The 26,396-nt window shown below is 38.5% G+C and overlaps 1 protein-coding gene and 1 non-coding gene across 6 annotated transcripts; one reads left to right on the top strand and one right to left on the bottom strand.

Moving 5' to 3' along the window:
* Positions 1–25,988, top strand: LUC7L3 (LUC7 like 3 pre-mRNA splicing factor). Of its 5 annotated transcripts, none has more exons than XM_066263967.1 (12): positions 1–248; positions 11,998–12,064; positions 15,373–15,412; positions 16,287–16,431; positions 16,793–16,867; positions 17,687–17,791; positions 19,049–19,210; positions 19,625–19,908; positions 20,468–20,628; positions 23,861–24,001; positions 24,107–24,206; positions 25,543–25,988. In XM_066263967.1, exons 1-12 carry the CDS (start codon positions 150–152, stop codon positions 25,574–25,576), a joined length of 1,413 nt encoding a protein of 470 aa, XP_066120064.1. In that variant the 5' UTR covers positions 1–149; the 3' UTR covers positions 25,577–25,988. The 5 variants fall into 5 exon arrangements, with proteins under 5 accessions (XP_066120064.1, XP_066120065.1, XP_066120063.1 ...); XM_066263968.1 differs by having other exon boundaries at positions 24,652–25,627; XM_066263966.1 differs by having other exon boundaries at positions 24,107–25,627.
* Positions 16,069–16,144, bottom strand: TRNAG-GCC (transfer RNA glycine (anticodon GCC)). Its single transcript has one exon. It is a non-coding gene; the product is annotated as a tRNA-Gly (tRNA).
* Positions 25,989–26,396: the final 408 nt, after the last annotated feature.

Consider the following 26,396-nt stretch of genomic DNA (forward strand, 5'->3'; position numbering starts at 1 on the left):
TCGCGCGGCGGCCATTTTGTCTTATCGGCTTCTTTTTGGAGGAGGCTTTTTCGGCCTGCGAGCCGGCCGAAGAGGTTGGCGACGGTGTCGCTGGCGTTTTCTTCAGCAGGTGCCAGGGCTGGCGGGAGCAGCCGCCCGAAGGAAGCACCATGATTTCGGCCGCGCAGTTGTTGGATGAGTTAATGGGCCGAGACCGAAACCTCGCCCCGGATGAGAAGCGCAGCAACGTGCGGTGGGACCACGAGAGCGTAAGTCCCGCGGGCCTTGGGCCTGTGCCCGGGCACCGGCGCGGGGGGGGGGGGGGGGAACGGCGCCGACTTGGGCCCGCCAGGCCCGCGGCGCGATTCGGGGCCGGCGTCAGGGCCAGAACCGAGCCGCTGTTGAGTGTCTGACCCGTAGCCTGAGGAGCCCGGGAGCATGGCCCGGGAGGGAGTAGTCCGTCCGGATTTTGGGATGAGGGATGATTTGTTTTTGTTGTTTCAGTATCGAGGAAGCGTAGAAGGCCCTTGGTAGAATTGAAAAGAACCTTAACGGCGCAGGGAAACGCGGGAAAGGAGGGAGTATTTTATTATATCAGAGGCTCCAGAGTTTTCACCTCACTATGAAATAGGAAGAAGGACAAATTCTTCCGTTATTTGGGTTGAGCGTCGTATTTAAGCCGAAATTTCTGGCCAGGGTTAATGGTAGAAGTCGTGGCAGTGTATTAAGTAACGGTAAGGTTTCTGAATGGATGCTTATGTAGGGAAAGAAGTCTTAGTAGAGGTCATAACTTAGCAGGGTTTAATGTCATGATTCACAAATATTGTTGATAGCAGCACGTTCTAGTAAGCCCTTCATGTAGATGGTTGTCAAGGCTTTCTTTCACGTAAAACTCATTTGGTTCTCTTAACCCTGTGGGTAAGGGTAAATATTATAAGCCTTGAGACTTTCACAGCTGAGACTTGAGAGGCTCACCCAAGATCTGTTGGCAAGTGAAGTGACGAAACTAAATCTTTGTGATCCTGTTTACTTTCCAGAATTCTGTGCTGTTGTCTCTGAAAATACCTTATGTATTTCAGGTGTTCTGAACATTGCAGCGTAATGTTTGTTTTAGGTCTTCCCTGAAAAACAGCTGTAGGGTTTTAATTTTATTTGGCTTGTAGTTATAATCAAACAACATCGTAATTTAAAAGCAGTTGCTTATCAAAATACGGAGGAATAAACGAATACACTTTTTAAAGAAGTTAAATGTTTACTCTTTGAAACTAGGCTTTGGTCAGAGTAAAATCGCTTTTGCAATGCATGGAAACAAATTAGTGCTCCATGAGTCCTTTCAGCATCTTCAAGTATTGGGATGCTGTCCGATTCCAAAGTAGTATGGATGGAGTGTTATGGTAGAATTTGTACATATTTGGCATTGACCTCAAGGGAGGTGAAGTTTTTTAAAAGCTTGTAGATTTTTTAATATTTTGAGTGTTTTCCTCTACTTGTCTAAATAGGAGACAGATAGTTTTGTTGTCTTGACCCTCTTTTTTTTTATAGGCATTACTTTGTCACAGTGAAGTAACTTTCTTCTACCATTTAGTAATCTTCTAAGCTGCTCAGAGGAGAACATCATGAATTAGTTGATGTGCAAGTAGGACATTTATCAATTCTGAATCAAAGTGAAAATTGCTTTTGATTGTCTCCTCCTCCACCGGAGCAGCCTCTGCTGGTGCCTCCTTGGTTTTTTTAGACACGTGTTGTGAAGAAACTTTGTTTTCCTGGTGGTATTTACTGCCACTTTGAGTCATATGTTATGGGTTTATAACATCAGCAATGAGGTGCTCTCAGAATAGCAAAGGTTTTATGTTATCTCAGCTATAATAAATCTGCTTTCCTTCCGTTTTAATGCTTTGCACCGATTTAAACTTTTCGGTGCTTCTCAACAAAATATTTTGTGCCTTAATGGCAGATTGCACTTCATTCTAGAGTATTTGTAAAAGTCAGTTACTGGTTTTTCAGTTTCAGAACTGCAGGGGAAAGGTTGGCACTGACCAACAACAAAGCACATGGCCTCTTCTAAATAAGTGGGAATTACTGTAAGGCGCAGTAATGCCGGGGAAGTTCATGGCATCACTTCCGGGTCATTTGCATGTTTTATGCTGTCGGCTGTTAGTGCTAAAATCTTGGCTTAATTGACAACTCCAGCCAGTGCTGTAGGGGTTTCACCAACACTGTAACCTGATACAGTATTCCAAAATAGTTTAGCATTTTATTTGTATCTGAAATTTTTTCTTTGCAAGACTTCTACTAGTTGGGAAAAGCAATTTCAGCTGGGTGGGGTTCTTTTGTTTAACAGTTGACATGGAAACTTGACCTCCGTGTTAAACATAGTTCCTAGATGCCCATATCTAACCTGTAGAATATGTGGGAAGTTGTTTAATTTTTATTGAGGGACGGAGAGACAGGAACATCGATCTGTTCCTATGTGTGCCCTGAGGATCGAATCTGCAACCTCTGTGCTTAAGGATGATGGTCTCCGGCTAGGGCCTGACCTGCAGGATTTATTTTAAAGGCAGTACTGTTCTGCGTCTCGTCTCTGCCCTCATTCTAATTCTGTTTGTCTGGGGGAAGGTCCCAGAAATCTATTTTAAAATGGCCTCTTATGCATTCCACTGCTTCCTGATCCACCTCTTAGTCCTGGGTTCTTAATTGTTAGCACCTAGAAAAGCTTGTTTTTAAGTGAAGGATGCATCAAATTATCAACCTTCCATTTATTTGTATGATGTGTATATAACCATTATCAAAGTCGAGTCTTGGAAAGAGCCATACTGAGATTAGTACTTAACAGGTGTTTCCACCTTCTTTACAGATTGCTCTGCATCTGAGAAGTTTTCAGCTGAAGTCAAATCAGCTGTAAAACTGTTACAAGGATGCATTGGCACACCTCCTTGCCTCATTTGTTAATATTTTATTTCTTGAGATTATTAGTATTCTGTATTAAGCAGTTTGCTCCACTTTGTTAATCCTAACCAACATCAGTAATGAAGAAAAGCTATGATTCTAGTTGCCTTGTGAGCACCTTTCAGTTAGTAGTGTCCCCATAAGATTTCAATATTTGCCAAAGAAGGCATAAAAAGCTTTGTTATTTGATTAGGTAACAGCAATTTTGTAGTTCAAATTGAGGTTTTTGCATTTTAGCTCTCAACCCATACATGAAATTATGTAACTATTGACTTATGTCTGATTCTAATATTACCTAAAATGAGATTTCTTTCATTTATCATATTCAGATATGCCCTCTATTCAGCGGAGTTTTAATGATTTATGAAGGGAATTGAACTAAATGTTCTTTTCTGAAATCTTCAGAATGTTAGCAAATACGGTCATTGACACTAGAAGTTAGTTGGAAGTAGTTTAGAAAAAAAAATAGTTAAACTTCTGTCTACATTTTTACTTGTGAACTTTTAAGTATTTTACTAGATAATTTAAAATTTAGTCACCAGAATAGTACATTTTAAGTGTTGGACTTCTCAGAATTGGTAGCACTCTGTTAATACACACACACACAAACTGCTGTTTACTTTTTCTCACCAAAACATATACAAGAAATCAGGTGAATAGTGTAATGAACTTCCCGTGTACCATACCCAGTACATCAGCACATGGCTAATATATATATATATATATATTTTTTTTTTTTTTTTTCTGAAGCTAGAAACAGGGAGAGACAGTCAGACAGACTCCCGCATGCGCCACCCGGCACACCCACCATGGGGCGACGCTCTGCCCACCAGGGGGCGATGCTCTGCACATCCTGGGCGTCGCCATGTTGCGACCAGAGCCACTCTAGCGCCTGAGGCAGAGGCCACAGAGCCATCCCCAGCGCCGGGGCCATCTTTGCTCCAGTGGAGCCTTGGCTTCGGGAGGGGAAGAGAGACAGAGAGGAAGGCGCGGCGGAGGGGTGGAGAAGCAAATGGGCACTTCTCCTGTGTGCCCTGGCCGGGAGTCGAACCCCAGTCCTCCGCACGCTAGGCCGATGCTCTACCGCTGAGCCAACCGGCCAGGGCCTAGGCTAATATTTCTTTAATATTTCCTGCCCCTTCCATTGAAGAATTTCATCACTTCAGCCTTCAAGACATCATTATGTATTTCTAAAATACAGACTTAAAAAAAACCCCTACAATATTATTATCACACTGAAAATATTAAGGTATTCTTAAAATATTTGATTGCTTTAGGGGAAAAGTGCACGTTGTGTGTACACTATATCATTAGATTTGATTTCTTCACAAGGGGAGAAGATAGCTTAAGTTACTAATGCAGTGTTTTTTTATTTTATAAAATATATTTAATCTACTCATCATTTGTTTCTTTAAGTTGGGGAAATTCCTGTATTTATTCAACAAAAATGTATCCTTCAGCTATAGTAGTACAGCATAATACAGATACAGCACTTGGCCGGAGAGAACGCCAGTCTGGTGGCAGACATGTAGGAGTAAATGCTTTCATAATACAATGTGCTAAGTGCCACACTGGGGAAAAGTACACATCAGAGGCGCATCTAACCCAGACTGGGGTACTCAGGAAAGGCCTCTTAAAGTGACCCTAAATACTAGGACTTAAAGGATTAGTAGGAATTATCCTAATAAAGTAGGAGGGAAAATGTTACTAGAGGCTGGAGAAAATCCTAGGCCTGAGAAGCTAAGTAGTGTTGTAGCTGAGGACCTTGTTTAGGGAGGGGGCATGTGGGTAGATGGGCAGGAACATGGTTTTGAATGTTTTTTTTAAGTCATTAAAAGTTAGGACTGAATTACATGGAGAAATAGTTGAAGGCAGGAAGAGATTTTTACTGTCTGGCTGCTAATGAAAAATTGATTAAAAATTTATCAAAAGTTTATGAGGGCAATAAAAAGACTGAACCATGACTGCAAAGATATGTGGTAAAGGCATGGAAGTGAATGACAGTAGAAAGTGTGATCACCATAATAGCTGAAACATGAAACTTATCAGGGACTGGATTTTTAAAATAAATTATTATATTAAAGTTTTCTCTTTTGTATATATTTTGTCTTTTAAAAAAACAACAATGAATTCAACTCGTAGCTTAAAAGGAAACATTTGTTTCTTATTTGTTGTAGTCTGTTTAAACCAGCAATTTTCAACCTTTTCATCTTCTGACCCACATAAACTGATTGCTGAAGTTCTGTGACACACCAAAAATGTTTTTTGCGCCTGACCTGTGGTGGCGCAGTGGATAAAGTGTCGACCTGGAAATGCTGAGGTCACGGGTTCGAAACCCTGGGCTTGCCTGGTCAAGGCACATATGGGAGTTGATGCTTCCAGCTCGTCCTCCCTTCTCTCTCTCTCTGTCTCTCTCTCTCCCTCTCTCTGTCTTCTCTAAAAAATGAATAAATAAAATAAAATAATTAAAAAAAATGTTTTTTGCCAATCTGACACACAAAAAATAACTAATTTTGATTCATTCATATTGGACAGTTATTGTTGAGTTGGCTGCTGTCATTTTTTTGTTTGACAATTTAAGGGAAAAGAACTCAGTGCCCTAGACTAAATAGTCGGGGTATCACATGTTTTAAAAATTCTTCTGACACATTGGTTGAAAATCACTGAGTTAAACTACTAATGGTGGAGGTAACTAAAGACTACAGAGTGAAAGGTTTATGGGGTTTTTTTCCCCAATAGGAAAATTTTGTGGTATTCCTGGATTTTAAGTGAAGAAAAAGTGACAGTTTAGGTCCCTCTCAAAATATTAAGTTGACTGTTGGCAACATAATACATTTAAAATGGGAGTAGATTATCAAAAACAAATTGAATAAGCTTTATGACTGTTTATAAAATGGAACTTGGTATCTGGTGGAACCAATTACTGCCAAGGTTATTAGTAACTTAAAATACTAAAATGTGCTTTAAGATATATACAGGATTTTAGCTAGGGACCTATATTTATAGGTTGTCGTAAAGGCATTCATATGTATGTAATTTAATGATTTGAAAGCTTGACTATTTGTAAATAATATATAGCTTACCTGGCCATTGGGGTGAGAGACAATTAGGCATTCAACTGGTTTTGGAAAAGCAGTTTAAGAAAACAATGCAGCCTGACCAGGTGGTGGCACAGTGGATAGAGCTTTGGACTGGATATGCAGAGGACCCAAGTTCGAAACCCCAAGGTCTCTGGTTTGAGCAAGGGGTCACTTGCTCTGCTGCAGCCCCTCCCCAGGCACAAGGCACATATGAGAAAGCAATCAATGAACAACTAAGACTAAAGAGCCACAACGAAGAATTGATGCTTCTCATCTCTCTCTATTTCTGTCTATCCTTATCTGTCCCTCTCTATGTCTCTGTCACACACACCCACTCTCACACACTCACCAAAAAAGAAAAAAGAAAGAAAGAAAGAATAATGCAGACAGCATTGAAAATATTTGGTTGGCTCACGGGAGAATATATTGCTTACTGTTGGAATTAAGTGTAGGTATAAGGAAGACAAAAATAGTGAGCTATTACTTAATGTACTTTTGTGATTGGAAGTGGTCTAAATGGTTGACCAGAACTGATAGTGAATTGAAGAAATAAATGCTAACTAAACACAGGACTGTTTCTGTTAAGGTCAACATTTTTGTTTTTAACTTGACTTAATTAGCTTTATTAAGTGATTCATAAATGTTATGGATTGGGCAGCACAGTATCCCATCTAGCAACTAGAAGGGTGCTCCCTAAGGTGTAAGTCTTAGCCAGCATTTTCCCACTTAAATACTCCCCAAAATGTGTAAGTCCTTTTTATATTAAATAACATTCTCTCGTTAGAGGTTGATTCCATTAATGTTTGGAATTGATTTTACTACTTTGCTTTTCTTCTGAGTTTAGAATCATTAAAATGGTTTATGGAAGTAAACATGCTTGCTTGTGATAAAAGATTAAAATTTAACATAGAAATAAATAGTGAAAGCCTGTCCTTGCCTCACTTCTCTATAGCCAATCCCAACTTTCCTAATAATTTACAAACACATACACATATATATTATACATGTAAGTGAAAATTGTCATAGCGCCCGACTGGGATCCACCCGGCATGCCCACCAGGGGGCGATGCTCTGCCCATCTGGGGCGTTGCTCTGTTGCATCCAGAGCTATTCTAGCGCCTGAGGCAGAGGCCATAGAGCCATCCTCAGCGCCTGGGCCAACTTTGCTCCAATGGAGCCTCGGCTGTGGGAGGGGAAGAGAGAGACAGAGAGGAAGGAGAGGGGGAGGGGTGGAGAAGCAGATGGGCGCTTCTCCTGTGTGCCCTGGCCGGGAATCGAGCCCGGGACTCCTGTACGCCAGGCCGACGCTCTACCACTGAGCCAACCGGCCAGAGCAGTCATAGATATATTAATAGGATGTTTAACAACTTTCATTTATACTGTGGAATCTTTGGTTGATATATAAATCTACTTTAATTTATTTAGCTTAGCTATTTGTATCCTGGTGGATATGTAGATTATGCCTAATTGTGCCTTTACCAACCAAGCTTCAGTAAGCATTCTGCCTCTTACAGCTGGGTCACTTGTAGTATAGGTTCCTAGAAAGATAGTGACTAAGTTAAATGCTCTACACATTTTAAATTTTGATAGATGCTGCCAAATTGTCCTACAGCCCTCTATTATTTGGAATGTCATTTTCCCAACACTGTATCTAACACCAGATGCTGTTTTAATTTTGACAATTTGGCTTTAATATGAAGGTAACCTGCAATTAAAATTTTCTAGTCAGATTTTTAAGATTGGCTATATTTCTGCATTCTCTTAACTGGTAGTGAATTCACTAAATAAAGATTTACCTCTTTTGTCACTGGTGTTGCCTGACTTTATATTTATCAAGAAGATAAGTCACAGTCCTGTCGTGTCCCCCCCCCCCCATCACACACACAAAGCTCCCACCTTTGATTGTCAGATTGTTAGGTCCATGGTGGACTTTTATTAAAGTCTTATTATTGCCTGACCTGTGGTGGTACAGTGGATATAGCGTCAGCTTGGAATGCTGAGGTCACTGGTTCAAAACCCCAGCTTGCCTGGTTAAGGCACATACGAGAAGCAACTACTACAAGTTGATGCTTCCCATTCCTATTCTTCCTTTCTCTAAAGTCAATAAATCTTTTTTTTTAAGTCTTATTAATAAAAGATTGTGTTAATATTTTTAGTTAAACATCCTTAATCCCTGGGGAGGGTTAAAAGCACTCTTTGTTGCTAGAGTTTATTGGCTGGAGTAACAAATGTTTTGATGTACAGTACATTCATTACTTTGCAGCAGTGTCTGTCCTAAGGAGAGTTGGAGTGGAAATAGCACAGAACTGTACAGTATTAAGAAAAGTGTTCTCATTTAGATTCTATAAGTAGCTAAATCCCTTCAGGGCAGGTCATGTGGTTAGGTCTCAGTTTTTTGTTGCAAATGGAGTGATTGGACTAAATTATAGGTAGTAGTAGTTGGCCCACAGGCTGGTCTACATAGTACCTAAAGCATTTTTTTTTTAACTGGTGGGTAATATTTTGAAAATCAGACTGTTTTATCGGTTTCTCCCAATTTAACAAACATACATAGTTTAATTTCACAATCCCACTGTGAATGTTATATGTTGTCTCCTTTTTAAAAAGGAAGAAACAAGGCAAAGTTTGTAGTTCATAGTGGGTAAGTAGTGGCCAGAATTCAAACTCAACACTACGTTGCCTTTCTGAGAGTTCCTATTCATAGTTGCCTGTTTCATACTTTGTCTTTTCACTTTTCCCTGTATCTAGACTTAACTTGTAATCTTTCCTCTTCTGAACTTAAGAGCCAGTTTTAACTTCACCACCTGTTGTGACCTGACATTCCTTTTGTTTTTGGTGTTGTGTGTACAGTCAACACTGGAGTGGGTCTTGTTCTAGTATTTCCAGCATTGTTTATAGCACGTAGTGTTAAAATGAATGTTGAAGTGCCATCTCCCCCCTTTTAAAATTTAAATGCCATTTTATTCATTCATTCATTTTAGAGAGGTGGGGGGCAGGGAGATGAGAAGCATCAACTTGTAGCTGTATCACTTTAGTTCATTGATTCTCATATGTGTCTTGACCAGGGGGCACAAGCTGAGCCAGTGACTACATGCTGGTGACCTCAGTTTCAAACCTGGGATTCGGCATCCCAGGTCTACATACACTCCACTGTGCCACCACTGGTCAGGCAAATGCCATTTTTTAATTAAATGCCATATAATACTTAATAGATTTAAGAGTGTATTCATTCATGTATTTCATTGGAAAACTGACTTAGTAATTTAGATTTAGTGTTTTGACCACTTAGAATCTACTATTTTTTGGAAAACCTTATTCATATAAATAAGGCTTAGATTTCACAATAAAACTTTAAATAGCTCTAGAAAAATCAGAGACATTTAATCATCAGTTTTAGTAGTAATTGTTAGTTTTACAGAAAAATCATGATATATGCTAAATCCCAAATTCAGGTCCATTTGATTTCATTAATATGTGTTATTTATTAAAACTAAAATTCAGTAAATACTGTGTTGTATTTCATTGCCAAAAAGTGATTTTTGTCTTAGAAATACTTGGTTATATTTTAAAGTTGGAAGGGACCATTGAGATATTTATTCCTTTTGTTTAATGAGCCTCTTTGTGGATCGTAGAGATTGGCCCAGTTTAAGTGTAAGAACGATGTTATGTATGATGACAATAGAAGTCCTTGAAAACCGTAAACTCAGTCTTTAGATAAAATCCACTTCCAAATCCCAGAATGTATTTCTGTAAACATGGGAAGTAGAAATGAAAATAAACGTATATGTCAAAGTAAATTGCACATTGATAATGAAGTTTTCATACTTTTAAGAGCTGCACATTAAATTTAGTTTTTAAATTATTATATAACCCTACAATTTGTAGCTATAAGTAACATTAAATGCTGGCAATAACTAGTACTAAACTACAGTATATATTACATATAACTTAGAGTTGTGAGAAATTTGTTAAATAATTTTGGGGCCCTTGGAACCAGGTTAATAATCTGAAAGATACAAAGCATATTCATTATCCTCTCTTCACCAAATAAAAGAGATTCTTCAATTATTATTATTATTATTATTATTATTATTTTGTATTTTTCTGAAGCTGGAAATGGGGAGGCAGTCAGACAGACTCCCGCATGTGCCCATCCGGGGTGTCGCTCTGCTGCAACCAGAGTCAATCTGGCGCCTGAGGCAGAGGCCACGGAGCCATCCCCAGCGGCCGGGCCATCTTTGCTCCAATGGAGCCTTGGCTGCGGGAGAGGAAGAGAGGAAGGAGAGGGGGAGGGGTAGAGAAGCAGATGGGCGCCTCTCCTGTGTGCCCTGGCCGGGAATCGAACCCGGGACTTCCACATGCCAGGCTGACGCTCTACCACTGAGCCAACCTGCCAGGGCCTTAAATATTTTTTGAAGTTGAGTATTGGCATTGGTATTCTGTTGTGATCCACTTAAAATGGATGCAAAGTATAGCAAATCGCTTTAATAATTAGAAAAATACATAGCATTTTAAAATATTTTATATGGATCTGGCTGGATAGCTCAGTTGGTTGGGGCATTATCCCAAAGTTTAGGGTTGCTGGTTTGATCCCCCCGACAGGGCACATACAGGAAGAGATCGTTGTTCCTGTCTTTTTTCTTTCTCTAAAATCAATCAGTAAGTAAAACGAAAAGGCAGAGAGACTTAAAAATTTTTTATATGAACATTGGAGGTTTAGAAATAATTTGAAAAACTACTAACTGAACATATAGAGCCTTTTTAATAGTTGAAGAACAATGTTTTAAGTTTCAAAGAGTAATGTTTAAATCAAGTATTAGAAACACTTCTAAAGAAAATGGTACAAAGATATGTTTTAGGACTATATGTAACAGCAATATTGCTATGAAACAATCTTTCAATGTTTAGGCATGATTTTTTTTAAGTCTTTGTTGACCTCGTTTTTCTGGACACAGCTATGGAACTACATTACTTCAAACAAGTGTACAAACAATTGACCTTTGAGGCAGAAAACATTTCATATTTTGCATCTGATTCTAAGTGTCCAGAAAGAACTCTTACTCAATCTTAAATTTAGCATACCCCCTTTTTCATATGTCATAGTTGTGGTACATTGATAATTGACCCAATAGTGAGGAAACATTAGGAGATATTTGGGGATTTTGCTTACAGGTTTTGGTGTGCAGTGTTACATAATTAAATATAGGATAGTCTGGGAATACACCTGAAGTTATATGAGTACCAATGGGAGAAAATTAAAAGTCAGTTTCACGTTAATCCCCCATACCATAGAAACCCATCAGAATCACTCAGTAAACTGTTGATGTATATGAAAATAGCTGATAACATTTTAGGGCAGGTAACAGGATTTCCTAAAACACTGAACCAGATTGCTTAAATTAGTGTCATTTAGACATTGGTTCCCAAATCTTAATCTGTAAATTGGTTCTGGTCTTTAGCAATGTTGTATGTGAATAAAAAATACTATTATTTTTCTGGGTATCTTCCCATATTTGTTGTTGTTAAGGGCGTGGTTAGTGATATTTAAAAAGCTGGTAACTCTTTATCAGTCTTGCGCATTTTTTTACTGAAATGCAGGAGTCTTGAGGTCACTAATTCACCTAATATGGTGTAAGAAATGAAATCACCTACTTCAGCGGTTCTCAACCTGTGGGTCGCGACCCCAGCGGGGTCGCCTAAAGCCATCGGAAAATACATAATGCATATCAGGTATTTACATTCGAATCATAACTGTAGCAAAATTACAGTTATGAAGTAGCCACCAAAATTATTTTTTGGTTTGGAGTCACTGCAACATGAGGAACTGTATTGCGGGGTCATGGCATTAGAAAGGTTGAGAACCACTGACCTGCTTGATTAAAAGACAAAATAACAGAAATAAGAAAATACCAGTAGTTATTTGGTACCTTTTCTAATACAGTTTTAAAACTGAACAATTTTTAAAAAGTTACATACTTTTGTTTTTCACTAGGTTTGTAAATATTATCTCTGTGGTTTTTGTCCTGCGGAATTGTTCACAAACACTCGTTCAGATCTTGGTAAGTGAATTTTCTTTGTAACTCTCCTCAAATTTATGACTTAAAATGGTACTTGATAATTCTGAAAAGTTTTCTCTTCAAGGTTTGTTGATAAAGGAATTTCTTTCCTGGCTTAGATTTCTGAATGTATTAATAAATGTCAGTTTAGTGAAATACACAATACATGTGTCTGTTTACATTCCCTCCCGAATTACCTTCATTAAAAACAAAACGCTTGTAAATGGAAGAGGAGATAACATTAGAGATGTCAACAAATTTTTGGAAGATGACAAGTGGATGGCAAAGTAGCAGCAAATTCAACAGAGCAGAGAAACCTATATCCAGAAAGCCTGCGAAGGGGATATTAAACAGAAGCGAGTGTTTGATCAACCGAACCCTGGCCAGGCTCAGGATTGGGAGGCTCCTCGTACCATAGAAGGCAAAGTGAGTCATAGGGCCAAAAATGACATTAATCTAGTTAAGGGTTTCTCAACCTTAGCATTTGACATTTTGAGCTGGGTGATTCTGTTGTTTAGGGGTTCTTTCTTTTGTTTTTTGGGATATTTAACAGCATTCCTGGCCTCTACCTACTAGATGCCAGTAGTAACCCCCAGTTGTGAAAACCAGAAATGTTTCCAGGCATTGCCAAATGTCCCTAGTGAGCATAATTCATCTCTATTAAAGACCACAAGTCTGTGGTCAGATTCTTAATGTGTGCATATAGTGATTCTGCCTCTCTTACCCCTGTGCCCCTGGAGACTAGAGGGTTACTTTCCGGAGCAGTTAAACTAAGGAGACTAGTTCAACTGAATCACAAAATGTAAAAAAAAAAAAAAAATATATATATATATATATATATACTATATATAGAGAGAGAGTGACTAGGCTCCCAAGATGGTATATAACTAGTATTATTTTAGAATCATAAAGAAAAATTAATTCATTAAGCACAATGCTTGCCCTAGAGCATTAGGTGCACATTAGGGCTGGACGAGTCTTAAGTTTTGGGATTCCAGACACAGCACAGGGCAGTAAAGAGTAAAAATGAGACTGTAAGAGATTAAATGAGTCTATATACTTAATAGTGGGGTTTTCCTATTCCCTCCTCTGCCCTGTTCCTAGAAGGATACAGCCAGATGTTTTTCCCCAGGCAGAAGAGAAGAGGATTCTTTAGAGAAAGTGAACAGTTCCCGAGAAGTGATCTACAGGTACTGACCCTTGGGGAGTTTCCTAAAAGAAAGTCTTGCTGCCTGGTTGTCCAGTGGTAAAGCTCATGCTAGTTGACAAACCCTGCCTGTGCATATCTGCTTCCGGTCAGATTTTAGAAGTGTTTTGCCAGCCAAGGACATCAGTCACACATTTGAAGAAAACCTTCAACACAAACGATTAACCAAAACGAACAGTAAAAAAGAATTCAGTGGAGTTAGAGATAATGGGGAAAGCAGAAGAAAAATTATTTTAAGTTTTAACTAAATTTAGTATCAGAAGTACAAGAAGCTGTCAGGAAGGATCAGATGCTGTATTAAGTGGAACTTTTGAAAAACCAGAAGGCACTCTAGAAATGAGAACTGCAGAAATCTGAAATGAAATCAGTGGAAAGGTTAGAATAAAATGAAGGAAATTTGCTGGGATGTTGGACAGAAAAGATTAGAATATCAGCCCAGCACTCTTATAGCTCAGTAAAGGTCTAGATAGAGAAAACAGAAGAGAAGGGAGAGAGTTTTTAAATGTGCAGCACAGAAGGCTAGATTAGCCTCTAGAGCAGGGGTAGTCAACCTTTTTATACCTACTGCCCACTTTTGTATCTCTGTTAGTAGTAAAATTTTCTAACCGCCCACCGGTTCCACAGTAATGGTGATTTATAAAGTAGGGAAGTAACTTTATAAAATTTATAAAGTAGAGTTATAGCGAAGTTAAAGCATATAATAATGATTACTTACCAAGTACTTTATGTCGGATTTTCACTAAGTTTGGCAGAATAAATCTTTATAAAACAACTTACTATAGTTAAATCTATCTTTTTATTTATACTTTGGTTGCTCCGCTACCACCCACCATGAAAGCTGGAACGCCCACTACTGGGTGGTAGGGACCAGGTTGACTACCACTGCTCTAGAATGAATGTGTTTTTCATGTATGCAGCACAGCGAGTAAAAAAGATGCATACCAAGACGCACAGCGTGACATTTCAGAATTCCAAGGGTGGGGGTGGGGCACACAGTACTGTGACTCAGAATGACCTTAGATTTGTCACTAACAACACTGGAAGCGTGAAGATACTGAAGAAACGCCCTGAGGATTCCGAGTGAAGAACACTTTTACCCAGGTTGGCTGTATAGCCAAACGTGAAAGTGTTAGGATGAAAAGAGATTTTCAAGCATGCAAGGTCTCAACAGATTTATCTCCCATGAACCTTTTCTCTGGAAACTCCACTAACACGTGGGCATAGACCAAGAAGGAGAAAAACGAGATCCAGTGAACTGCATCCAATACAGACCAGAAAAGAATTTCTCAGGATGACAACTCTTAGCTTAGGAAAGAAGCAGCCCAGATTGAAGAGATCAGAAAGCTCATGGAAGAAAATGAAGCTGATTTTCCGATGTGTTTTCAAACTTGAGGGAAGTTAGTACGGAGATAGTTTCTATAGCCGAGTTAAAGTGTTTGAGAAGAATTTGGAAGTAAACAGAAAACTAAACAAATGAAAAATTCCAATAAAGTATGAAGTGTATTCAAAATGTCATCATAATGCACCTTTTGTTTGGTTCAACAGTTAATAGCACTTGCATAGTCAAAATAAAAACACTATCTATGTAACTGAAAATTTTGATGCCCAAGAAAAAGGAAAATAAGCATAGAATTTATAAATATGGAAAAATATCCAGAAGAAATAGCTAAAAGTAAAATTGGTAGCTTTTTAGAGGCGGGGAGGGACAAGACTAAGGTGCTTTGCTAGTCTTGTCCTGTTTGACTTCATATGGAAATAGTCAGAGTTAATGTCAGTGGTGGTTCCAAGCAGTAGCCTGCCCTCCTTAGTTTTTTTCCCCCTTGGGTGGCAGTAAAGAACAATTTTCTATTTCGTCCTGTTCCCTCTTAACATGTAATTGCTCTCCATTATCCTGATCTCAAGGACCAAGGAAAACAGTTCTCCTGTGCTTATTTGGGCATGTTGCTTCATGCTTCAGGAGGCTCAATTTAGGTATCTCCAGACTACTCGAATGATAAATGCATCTTTTTTTTACCTTTTTTGAAGAACTTCCTTTTGTTTTGGCAAGAGGAAATATTGCGGTCACCAGTACTTTGTATACATTCATATTTCTCTTTTTCTTCAGGTCCATGTGAAAAAATTCATGATGAAAATCTACGAAAACAGTGAGTTACACTTTTTTGACCCCCTTCCCTGCCTTTTCTCTTCCAGTCATTTGGTTTAAAGGGGACAAGGATTGAAGAAGTAATTTGAATTAGTGTAAAATGAATGTCTGATAGAGGTTCTGTTCATTAGCTGGGGGTGGTAGAAAGTCATGTAGCTTCAGTAACGATACATCACAGTTGCTTTTTGACAGCCCTGGATTTATAAATGAGACTTGTTCAGGGTCACAGATCAGTGTAGTGGTGGAGCTAGTGTTGAAGCACCTAGATTTGCCTGGTTGTAAAGTCTATGCTCTTAACCAAAAATAAGAATAACTAGTACCTTCCACTTACTAGGAGGAGAGCCTGCTTGAAGTTCACTTCTTTTTTTTTTGTATTTTTCTAAAGCTGGAAACGGGGAGAGACAGTCAGACAGACTCCCGCATGCGCCCGACCGGGATCCACCCGGCACGCCCACCAGGGGGCGACGCTCTGCCCCTCCGGGGCGTCGCTCTGTTGCGACCAGAGCCACTCTAGCGCCTGGGGCAGAGGCCAAGGAGCCATCCCCAGGGCCCGGGCCATCTTTGCTCCAATGGAGCTTCGGCTGCAGGAGGGGAAGAGAGAGACAGAGAGGAAGGAGAGGGGGAGGGGTGGAGAAGCAGATGGCCACCTCCCCTGTGTGCCCTGGCCGGGAATCGAACCCGGGACTTCTGTATGGCAGGCCGACGCTCTACCACTGAGCCAACCGGCCAGGGCCAGAAGTTCACTTCTTAAACACTGAGTGTACCCTTTAGCCTAAATGCAAATGTCTGTGAAACTAGTTGAGATAAGATATGTAAGTTGTAATAATTAAGGATTTGGAAAAAATGTAATGCTTATTTATTTTCATTTTCGTCAGGTATGAGAAAAGTTCTCGTTTCATGAAAGTTGGCTATGAGAGAGATTTTCTGCGGTACTTACAGAGCTTACTTGCAGAAGTGGAACGTAGAATTAGACGAGGCCATGCTCGTTTGGCATTATCTCAAAACCAGCAGTCCTCTGGGGTGAGTATGAAGTCAGTTCACAGTCTTTTTAAAGTGTCTTTGTTCTCTGAAGACCTTTCTAGTATTGAAACCTGAGTTCAAGTTTATTCATTACTTTGTGTTGTAGGATGACATAAAACTTTAAAAGACTTTATTTTCTGTCTTTATTACTAAATGTAATACTGATCTTGTGAATCATAAGAGTTTTCTCTTAAATACCTATAACTGACCATATGTAATTGACTAACAGAAATTGAAGATAACTAAGTTACTACCCTTGTGAATCAACATTTTAATTATTAAATACAATATTTTGTGCAGTGTGTGAGAGTTTAAATATTTATCATTGTTTTTTACATTTTGATAATTTTGTCTTTAACAGGCAGCTGGTCCAACAGGCAAAAATGAAGAAAAAATTCAGGTTCTAACAGATAAAATTGATGTACTCTTGCAACAGGTAAGGACTGTGTGCATTAGCATGAGAAAATGCTTGGAATAAACACTTAACCAAAAAAGATAAAAAGGATGGCAAATAAATAACATACTAAGGTGTTCAATGCCCTAAGGTAAATACAGACTAAAACCACAATGAGATAACTTGCTGTACACCTATTTGAACAGCTAAAACTAAAAAGACTGATCATACCAAGTGTTAGAAAAGATGTGGGCAAACTGGAACTGCTGGTGGGATGTAAAATGGTGCAGAAAAATAATGGGAAACAACTCAGATGTCTTATCAGCAAGTGAATGGATAAACAAATTGTGATATGTCCATGCAGTGGAACACTACTCAGAAATACAAAGGAGTTAATGACATGTAACAGTATAGATGGGTTTTAAGATAATTAGGCTGATGGAAGAAACCAGTTATCACTACCCCCCACCCCAAGTGTATAGTTCTACTTATATAAAATTCTAGAAAATGCAGAGTAATCTCGAGTGTGAGAAAGCAGATCGGTGTTTGCTTGGGGAGGAGGCACTACAGAGGCCTGGGGAGACTTGGGGTGATGGGTTTTTATTATGTAGGTGAAGATACTGGTGTCATGGATGTCAAAACGACACATTGCGCACCTTGATAAGCAGCTTATTGCATGTCAAGCACGCTTCCTGAATGCTAGAAAATAATCAAAGGGTGAATTAAACACAAAGAGGCTTCGTAAACAAAACCAGAGACCCAAAACAACCACAGTAGTGAAGCAAGGGGGGGAGGAAAATATTTCGATATTTTAGCTAAAGAAGAGTCTTGAATGCTTTTTTTTTAAATACCCCCCCTTAGATTGAAGAATTAGGATCTGAAGGAAAAGTAGAAGAAGCCCAGGGAATGATGAAATTAGTTGAACAGTTGAAAGAAGAGAGAGAATTGCTTAGGTCCACAACATCGGTGAGTAGCAACTTCATTTTGATTTACCCAGGCTGTTTGCTGCAAATTACTAGGACCTATTCCTATTTGAGAACCTCTGTAAACAATTTTTTAATATCCTAAATTAAGAATCAGCAGACTTTGTTGTAAAGGGCTGCATAGTAAATATTTCAGACTTGCAGACCACCCTATTCTGAGGCAGCTACCTACGTGTGGCTTTGTATCCAGTAAAACTTTTTACAGAAATGCACCTCTAGCTGCTGGCTTGCCAACTGGTGCTTTATAGCATTGGTCCCCAGCCCCTGGGCCGTGGACCACTATCGGTCCGCAGAGAAAGAGGAAATAACTTACATTATTTCCATTTTATTTATATTTAAGTCTGAACTTTAAAAATGACCAGATTCCCTCTGTTATATCTAAGACTCACTCTTGACATTTGTCTCAGTCACGTGATACATTTATCCGTCCCACCCTAAAGGCCGGTCCGTGAAAATATTTTGACATTAAACTGGTTCATGGCCCAAAAAAGGTTGGGAACCACTGCCTTATACCATGAATATTCATTTGGGCCTGTTGTATACCTATTAGAACAGCTAAAAAGGACTGACTATACCAATGTTATAGATGTTGATGGTAGAATATAATTGGTCATTGGTTCCCAACTATTGAATAAGATATATTCAGAGTATGCTCAATTAGTTTCTTATTTTATTTTAATAATGGGGGGGGGGAAGGAGAGGGAGAGAGTGAGAAGCATCAACTCATAGTTGCTTCACTTTAGTTATACACTGATTGCTTCTTGCATGTGCCTTGACCAGGGATCAGACCTTGGGCTTATGCCGAGCCAGCGACCCTTTGCTCAAGCCTAACCTTAGGGTTTCAAACCAGCAACCTAAACGTTCTGGGTTGACACTATCCACTGCGCCACCACTGGTCAGGCCTAAATGATTTTGAAAAACATTTTTAATATGGAAGTGACACCTTCATCCTGTTAAATCTAAGCAAGAAATGAATTTAGACTCATAGCTTTCTTAAAGATCATTTAACTTTCTCAGTTGAGGGGTGAGGACTCTGCACTTTCTGGATGAGATGAAGAGTTGGTTATTGTTGTCACCTTTCCCCTCTCAAAGTTGGCCAGTTGCTGCTCAGTATTATTGTTGGGGGAATGGAAGTAGCAATTCACAAAATTACAGATCTAGTATTCTAAATGTTAAGTAATCTTTTGGGATTTGTTTGTTTTCTCTTCCTCAGACATTTATAACTGATTTATCGTTTTAGACAATTGAAAGTTTTGCTGCCCAAGAAAAACAAATGGAAGTTTGTGAAGTGTGTGGAGCTTTTTTGATAGTAGGAGATGCCCAGTCCCGGGTGGATGACCATTTAATGGGCAAACAGCACATGGGCTATGCCAAAATTAAAGCCACTGTAGAAGAGTTAAAAGTAAGTTTCTTTAAAACACACATTTTAACCACAGCTAAAGGTGGATTACATAGATAAAAACTTCTTGTTGATATTTTGTCTGATGTGTGTTATTGGAAGCACTGCTAATCCCTATAAAATTTTACCAGTCAGATTAGCAAAGCACTTTATTGGATTGCGGAGTGGGGGCTTGATCAGAAAAACCTGGGCCCTTCTTCACTCTTTAGTGCCAGGAATTTGGGGTAAACTATTTCTGGGGATTTATAAGTAATGATTTTTTTTTTTTTAAGTAAAATATCCTGAGTATGTATGTAGTGTTGGAATATCCTCTTTAGCTTATGAAGTTTCATAAGTTGGTCAACAAATGCTTCACATTAGGTAACCATTGTTTGACAATGTGTAAAAGTCTATAAAAATTCAACTTAATTTTCTTAGGAAAAATTAAGAAAAAGAACCGAAGAACCTGATCGTGACGAGCGTTTGAAAAAGGAGAAGCAAGAACGAGAAGAGAGAGAAAAAGAGCGGGAGAGAGAAAGGGAAGAAAGAGAAAGGAAAAGACGAAGAGAAGAGGAAGAAAGAGAAAAGGAAAGGGCTCGCGACAGGGAGAGAAGAAAGAGAAGCCGCTCGCGTAGTCGGCACTCCAGCCGGACCTCGGACCGCAGGTGCAGCCGGTCTCGGGATCACAAAAGGTCACGAAGCAGAGAGCGAAGGCGAAGCAGGTTTGTAGAGCCAATGAAACCGTGCTAGCACACAGTGAGTGTGCAGTAAACGGTAGTGATTACGGGTGTCATGCTTGGTACTTGGGATGGTCTTAAGTATCATTAAGTTCGAGGATGGATTATGAAAGTTGAATCAGTGAGCTGGTCCATCCTGAAGGCAAATTCTATGCTATTTCCCTGCTTTTGTCCTGATTGGACCTAAGAAGATATTTAAATCATAAGTTATTTTAGGTAAGGTTACCTACTTTTGCTCTGAACAACATTAAGCATAATTAAGAACTAATGTAACTAGTTCTTTAAAAACACAAAAACGGGGAAATTTTACCTTTTTAATTAGTTGTGATTGAAGAAGGTAATGATAACTCTCAGCACTGTTTGAAAAATCTGAGGCTTTCAGTTCTTAAGATTTCTTGTGTAAATGTGTTTTAGTAGCAGATTATATTCATTTGCCTTTGAAGGTAAGTTTAGCTTAACCTTGTTATTCAGTGGTATATAATTCTCGAAGGTTTTTATTGTAATATTAGCTGAAATTGCTTTCATTTTATTTTAAATTATTAAGAAGTAGAGATCGCCGAAGGAGCAGAAGCCATGATAGATCAGAAAGAAAGCATAGATCTCGTAGTCGAGATCGCAGAAGATCCAAAAGCCGGGATCGGAAGTCGTATAAGCACAGGAGCAAAAGTCGGGACAGAGAACAAGATAGAAAATCCAAGGAGAAAGGTTAGTTTATGGGAGCATTTGATTCATAAAAAGACTATTTTCATGCTCTTGTCTCCTTCCTATTCTTTGGACATAGGCAGGGTCCCATTTTGAGCTGTGTTCTGTTTGCGGAACAGGGAGCATTGTTCTGCAGGAAACGGGCGCTCTATTCCCTTCGTCGCTCTGATTTGTGAGAATGACAGTTGACCTGGTGTTTTCGTAGAACAAATTAAAACCACATTATTCAATTAATAGCCTCAAGTTGTATCATAGATTCTTCCAAGTATTGCATTACTTTTCAGCATATTTAGGCTGTAGCATATATTAATTATTGGCAGCATTTTTTAAAAATCTGCTGTAGTGTTCCATAATATGTCTTGCAGAGTAAATGTTCATTGTTGCATTGGTCCTCGTGTATAACATTCATTTAACTCAGTAATTCTCAGTCCACAGACGATGAGTCTCTTACATGTGTCTGAATCACATATTCTATTGAAACATCCTTTTTGTATGGTTTTCTGTGACATTCCAGTAGCTGGTTTACTGCACACTATTAATGGATTCTCATTTTGTCTTTGGCATGTTTCACAAGGGTATTCTCATCCTTCAACTTAGTCTTTATTGAAAGATAATTCGTTTCTTCATCAGCGTCTTCTTTATTCATTTTCCTCAGATTCTTTGAGCATCTTTTCATTTTGTATTGGGCTGTACTGCTTTGCATGGATTTCATGAATGAAAGGGCTTGTTTTTATTTTTCTTGGCTCGGCTTAGTCCATCCTGTGCTGCCTCTGTGTCCGTGTTTGATCACCAGCCTAACCTGTGCTGCCACGCTGGACTTCGTGCGGCACTCATTATCTTTTATGGAACTCTCCTATGGGCTGTTCTTCTAGGGGCTGTTATGAGGCCATATTCAGGGTTTTGCTAGGTTGAGTTAGAGAACTAGCAGCCCAAAAACTAAACTATTTTTTTTCTTTTATTTTTCCTTAAATAAGTGCACTTTTCTTTTTAAAAGGTATTTATATATTGGCTTTTCCTACAAAAAAATGTTAAAAGGTAGGAAACAGGCAGTTTTTTAAACTTACACCCATGACCTTTAGTATTTATCACTTAAGTTCAGGAATTACCTCTGTGATTCAGAAGGCTACAAAGGATTAACTGGTTTTCCATTAGTCTTAAAGTTTCAGCAGTTTTGTAAGACTGTCTATATAATTATTTTTGCGGTGAGGGGTCAACTTTTAAGAGGCAGATAATGAAGTCAGAGATCAAATTAATCACTTACGTTTAAGGACTAAAGCTCTTTGGCATGTATGTCATCATTCATGTTACTTAAAATAGTTGGATTGGTTGTCAGGGATAAAAGTTAGCTAGCTTTCGTAGCAGTCTGGGTTCACAGTTGAGCAATAAATGCCACTGGCCTGAATGAAAACAGACATGTTTGTGCAATTTATGAACAGAGTAAAAAAAATGTCCTGAATTGCTTAGCTATAATCTAATTGTAGTAATGACATCAGAGAAAATAAAACTTTTTAGTAAAATAAGATATGTGTTTAGATGTAGACAAACGGGTTTCCTGGTGAGGTGGAGGAAGAGAGGCTTGTCTCAGAGAAAACTTGGGAAGGTTGGGCATGCTGTTACAGATTTATCTTCAATTTTGGCATCTCTTAGAAGTGATGATATGAATTAGTGGCTTTTGAAAATTCCATGTAGCCACTGAGGTACTCCCAGGTTTATAAATGACTGAAGGCCTGAACTTTGAGGCCAGATTTGAACAGAGCAAACCCTCGATAATGGCGAGTGAGAGGGAGTTCACTACTCCAGGTGCTATGATGAAAGCACTTTAGTTCCACAGATGAAAAGTGGTTTCTCACACAGACCTATTTTTCTTACCACCAACCAATTTAGGAGTACTCTCTTTGTCAAGAGAGTTCCTTTTTTTTAATACAAAGCCGTAAATCCACCACACTTTGTGGATATCCTTAGGACTATTAAGATCTACCATATTTACATAGGGCAGAAGATAAGATTATTGGACTGACTACTAGTCCTCTACGGGGCAACAAGACGACTCTTCCTCATTGAAGCTACCTGTGCACCGGAGAAGCCCATAAGGCACAAAGGGAGGACTTTCCCACAAGGTCAGTTAGAGCACACAGTGTTCATAAGTGGACAGACAGACATGAAGCAAGTCCTGCAGTCAGCTCCTCGGACATTGCTTTGCATTTTGCAAGTGTTATGGACTGATTATGCTCCTTCATATAAGATCTTCAGTTCTTACATTCTTTGAATGAGTGACCCCATACCATACTTTGTTTCCATTACCATTTCTCTCCCAGTTATTAATGTTATGTCTTAACACCTTTGTCCAGACTCTGTAGAAGGTTCTGCTTCTCTTAAACATCTGTCTTATGAACTGCTCTGCTAGACCAGCTATTTCTAACTTAGTTTTAAGGAGAAAAAGTCACTTCTCCAGAATGTTTGTAGTTTGCTTTAACATTTTCTATAGAAATCTTTTGTTAGGCAATACTTGGAACTGAAAAGGCTAGACCACTTTTTACCTCTCGTCTGAGGCTTCACCATTCCAAAGAAAACAGCAGTAGAAAAACATGGATCACTTTTTTCATTCTTCATTTGAGCTGAGTTGAACTTGAATTTTTCCTTTTGGAAAAAACTCTTGAGGTGACCTGTATATTACTCAGCAAAGCATGTAAGTTCAATAGTTGGATTGGGATTTAAGATCCACTTTATTTTCACTGGGCTTGTCCTTCTTGGGCATTCAGATATATAGCAATATAAATAATCTTCTGCATTTAAAAATAATTGGAGAAATATGCCAATTAAATGTTCGACTTGTCTAGTTTTTGCAGTTATTATTTTTACCTTTTTAACTTAATAAATTTACTTCATGTGAACACTGCTTCTGTGTACTGTCTTTCATAGCTTTCCTTTTACTTTTTGGTGTTTTTTACTCCAAATAAAACATGCTAAAATGTTCACTTCTGCAGTGATTTGGAGTTGCTATACTGTAGCTTCTCTCTAGTCTGCGAACCCTCCCACTCTTTTACCTTTTGTTTTCTCTGCTGTTCTGTCCTCATAAATCACAGACTGTCTCTTCGATAGACTGACCAGACTTGTTACTTGCAATCTGTGGGAAGTGATTGTCTTTTTCATCTCTTTATTGTGTCACTTTTCAAAGTATCATGTATGTATTGTATTTTTCTTTAAAATCCATGATCAATGTCTTTTTTTATGGCAGAAAAGAGGGGCTCTGATGATAAAAAAAGTAGTGTGAAGTCCAGTAGTCGAGAAAAACAGAGTGAAGACACAAACAATGAATCAAAGGAAAGTGATACTAAGAATGAGGTCAATGGGACCAGCGAAGACATTAAATCTGAAGGTGACACTCAGTCCAATTAAAACTGATCTGATAAGACCTCAGATCAGACAGAGGTAAGTGTACTGTTTCTCACTTTGATTAGGGCTTTTTGTTACTGTTTGACAGTGCAGCGTAAGTATGCACAGATGAAGACGGAGCTAAGCCGAGTAAGAAGACATACCTCTTCTGAAGGAAAAGACAGTGTAGTCCTGCAAAACATTTTGAGGTACATTGTTTTGTCTCAGCTATTTTGTAGCAGACTCGTGCCCTCTTAGTGTGCCTCTTTGGAAATTACTGCCCACATTTGTAATATAGTCGCCATTGAAAAAGTTAATTATCCTTTTTTTAGGGATTTTGCTGTCATTTCTTTTTTATTTTTTTTTAATAAAAAGGTTGAACTGTTTTTTCTTTTTGGTATTAAGTCCATCTTGTGTTGGTACATTGGCAGAGACATATGCTTTAAAAACTTAAAATATTTCTGAGGCACATGTTGGACTACTTTGTTTTAATTAAACTGCTAGTTATTTCTTTGTCAAGGATGTTTCTAGTTTTTTGCTTTATTGCCTTGCATTCTAATGCAGTTTGTTCTGTAACTCGAGAGCCAGTAGCATTGGATTGATGGAAGTGTAGGGTTTATGACTTATTGCAGCTGACTACCATACCTCACACAGCGTTGGTGTTGTGAGCGGCCCATGAAAAGCCAAATTAAAAATCAAGGATTCAGTCAAACTAAGCAGGTACTCATGCCAGGTACTCCTTTCTCTACCCACATCCATGTTTGAATGCTGTTGCCTGTGATCTTTACGCTTAACTGTTGTGTATCTTTTTTTGTTCTTTACAAGAAGCACAGAGGGGTTTTTTGTGTATTGCGTGAAAACTTATATAAATCAAATGTTAACAGAATGGAATTTTTTTTCAACTGTATGTAGGGATGCAGTGGTGCCCAGAATTAGATATCTTTAAAGAATTTTAAAAACAATAAACACTTCATATTATTCGCCTTGTTACATTCAATGCAATTCTCAAGTCTTTAAGAGGTATGTGTTTAATATTTCCTACTGTGTAGGAGAGTTTTGCAGTCAGCCATAGGCGTGTAGGCGTAATCACTGGCTGATACATTTAAAGCAGCGGTTACTAGCAAGGGTAGACACCTTCAGTCTGAAATACAAAGAACTGATTAACCATATGGAATGAATTTGGGTTTTTAAAGAACTATTAAAAGTCAGGTTTCTAAAGAGTTCTTAAAACCTATATAAACTGTTCATTCTTTGGGCTAGTGGCATGGGATAGAATATTCCTAATGAAAGGAAGTACCAACTAGTTGATTTCTCAATGGCATTCCCTTTCTGGGACATCGGTCACGTGATGTCTGCGAGCCATTCCCACGCAGGCAGGCAGGCCCAGGGTTTAAGACCACACCGATGCCTTGATAGTGACAAAGGATACAGAAACTTTCCCTGTACTGACTGTTAGCAGTTAGTGACCGGGCCAACACTTAGTCATAAAAGACTGCCTTTTACATGTTGTCTAATTATCATTTTTCCCCAAATTTTACATTATAGGACTACTGTTCGAAGATTTTTGGAAGAAAACTGAAAACGGCATAAAGTGAAGACCGACATTAAAATGAGGTGACAGAAAACTATAGTGGCATAGAAAAAGTATAAAGCGCAGTTAGTTGTTTGTTTGTTGTTTTTTTTTATTAAAAATTAATTCAGGACTGATGTGACCTACCAGATTTCAGAACATGTGTTGATGTCGTATATGCCACTGAAAACTTAGGTCATGTATCATTTTTTTTTCTTTAAGACTTTTTAAGAAATATTACCTAAACATGTGGCTTGCTCAGTGTTTAATTGCGAGTTTTCATTCTTGGACTTTGAAAACGGGATTAAACGTTAGTATTTGTGTGAATCAGACTAAGTGGGATTCCATTTTTACAACTCTGCTCTACCTAGCCTTTGGATTTAGAAGTGAAAATAAAGTATCTCTGACTTTCTGTTACAAATCTGATTGTCTCTGTCATTGAAAAGTTTTAGTAATAATCTTTTTCTAATAAAGGTATTGACTCTGAACTAGTCCCTTGTTTTAAATATAAGAGGTACACTGTTACTAGAGGTGTTGGTGTACATTTTATCTGGTTGTTCTGTTTAAGACTAATTTTTATAGCATTTCCACAGTTTTAAATGTTTTTAATAATGGTGCTTCAATTTGGGGTAGTTACGAATAAATTTGGATTTTGCTTTTAAATAGCAAGTATATGTACAGTGAACTAGAATATATTTTTACATCCCTGAAAGAGATCTTTAGTAGTAGAAAATTAAAAATATCCTTCTAATGAACACTGTCATCCTCTAGCTATAATATGATGGTGTAGAGAGCATTCAAGGACTTTCAACTCATTTTTGGTTTTTGT

This window comes from Saccopteryx bilineata, chromosome 2 (assembly GCF_036850765.1).
Source record: "Saccopteryx bilineata isolate mSacBil1 chromosome 2, mSacBil1_pri_phased_curated, whole genome shotgun sequence".
NCBI lineage: Eukaryota > Metazoa > Chordata > Mammalia > Chiroptera > Emballonuridae > Saccopteryx > Saccopteryx bilineata.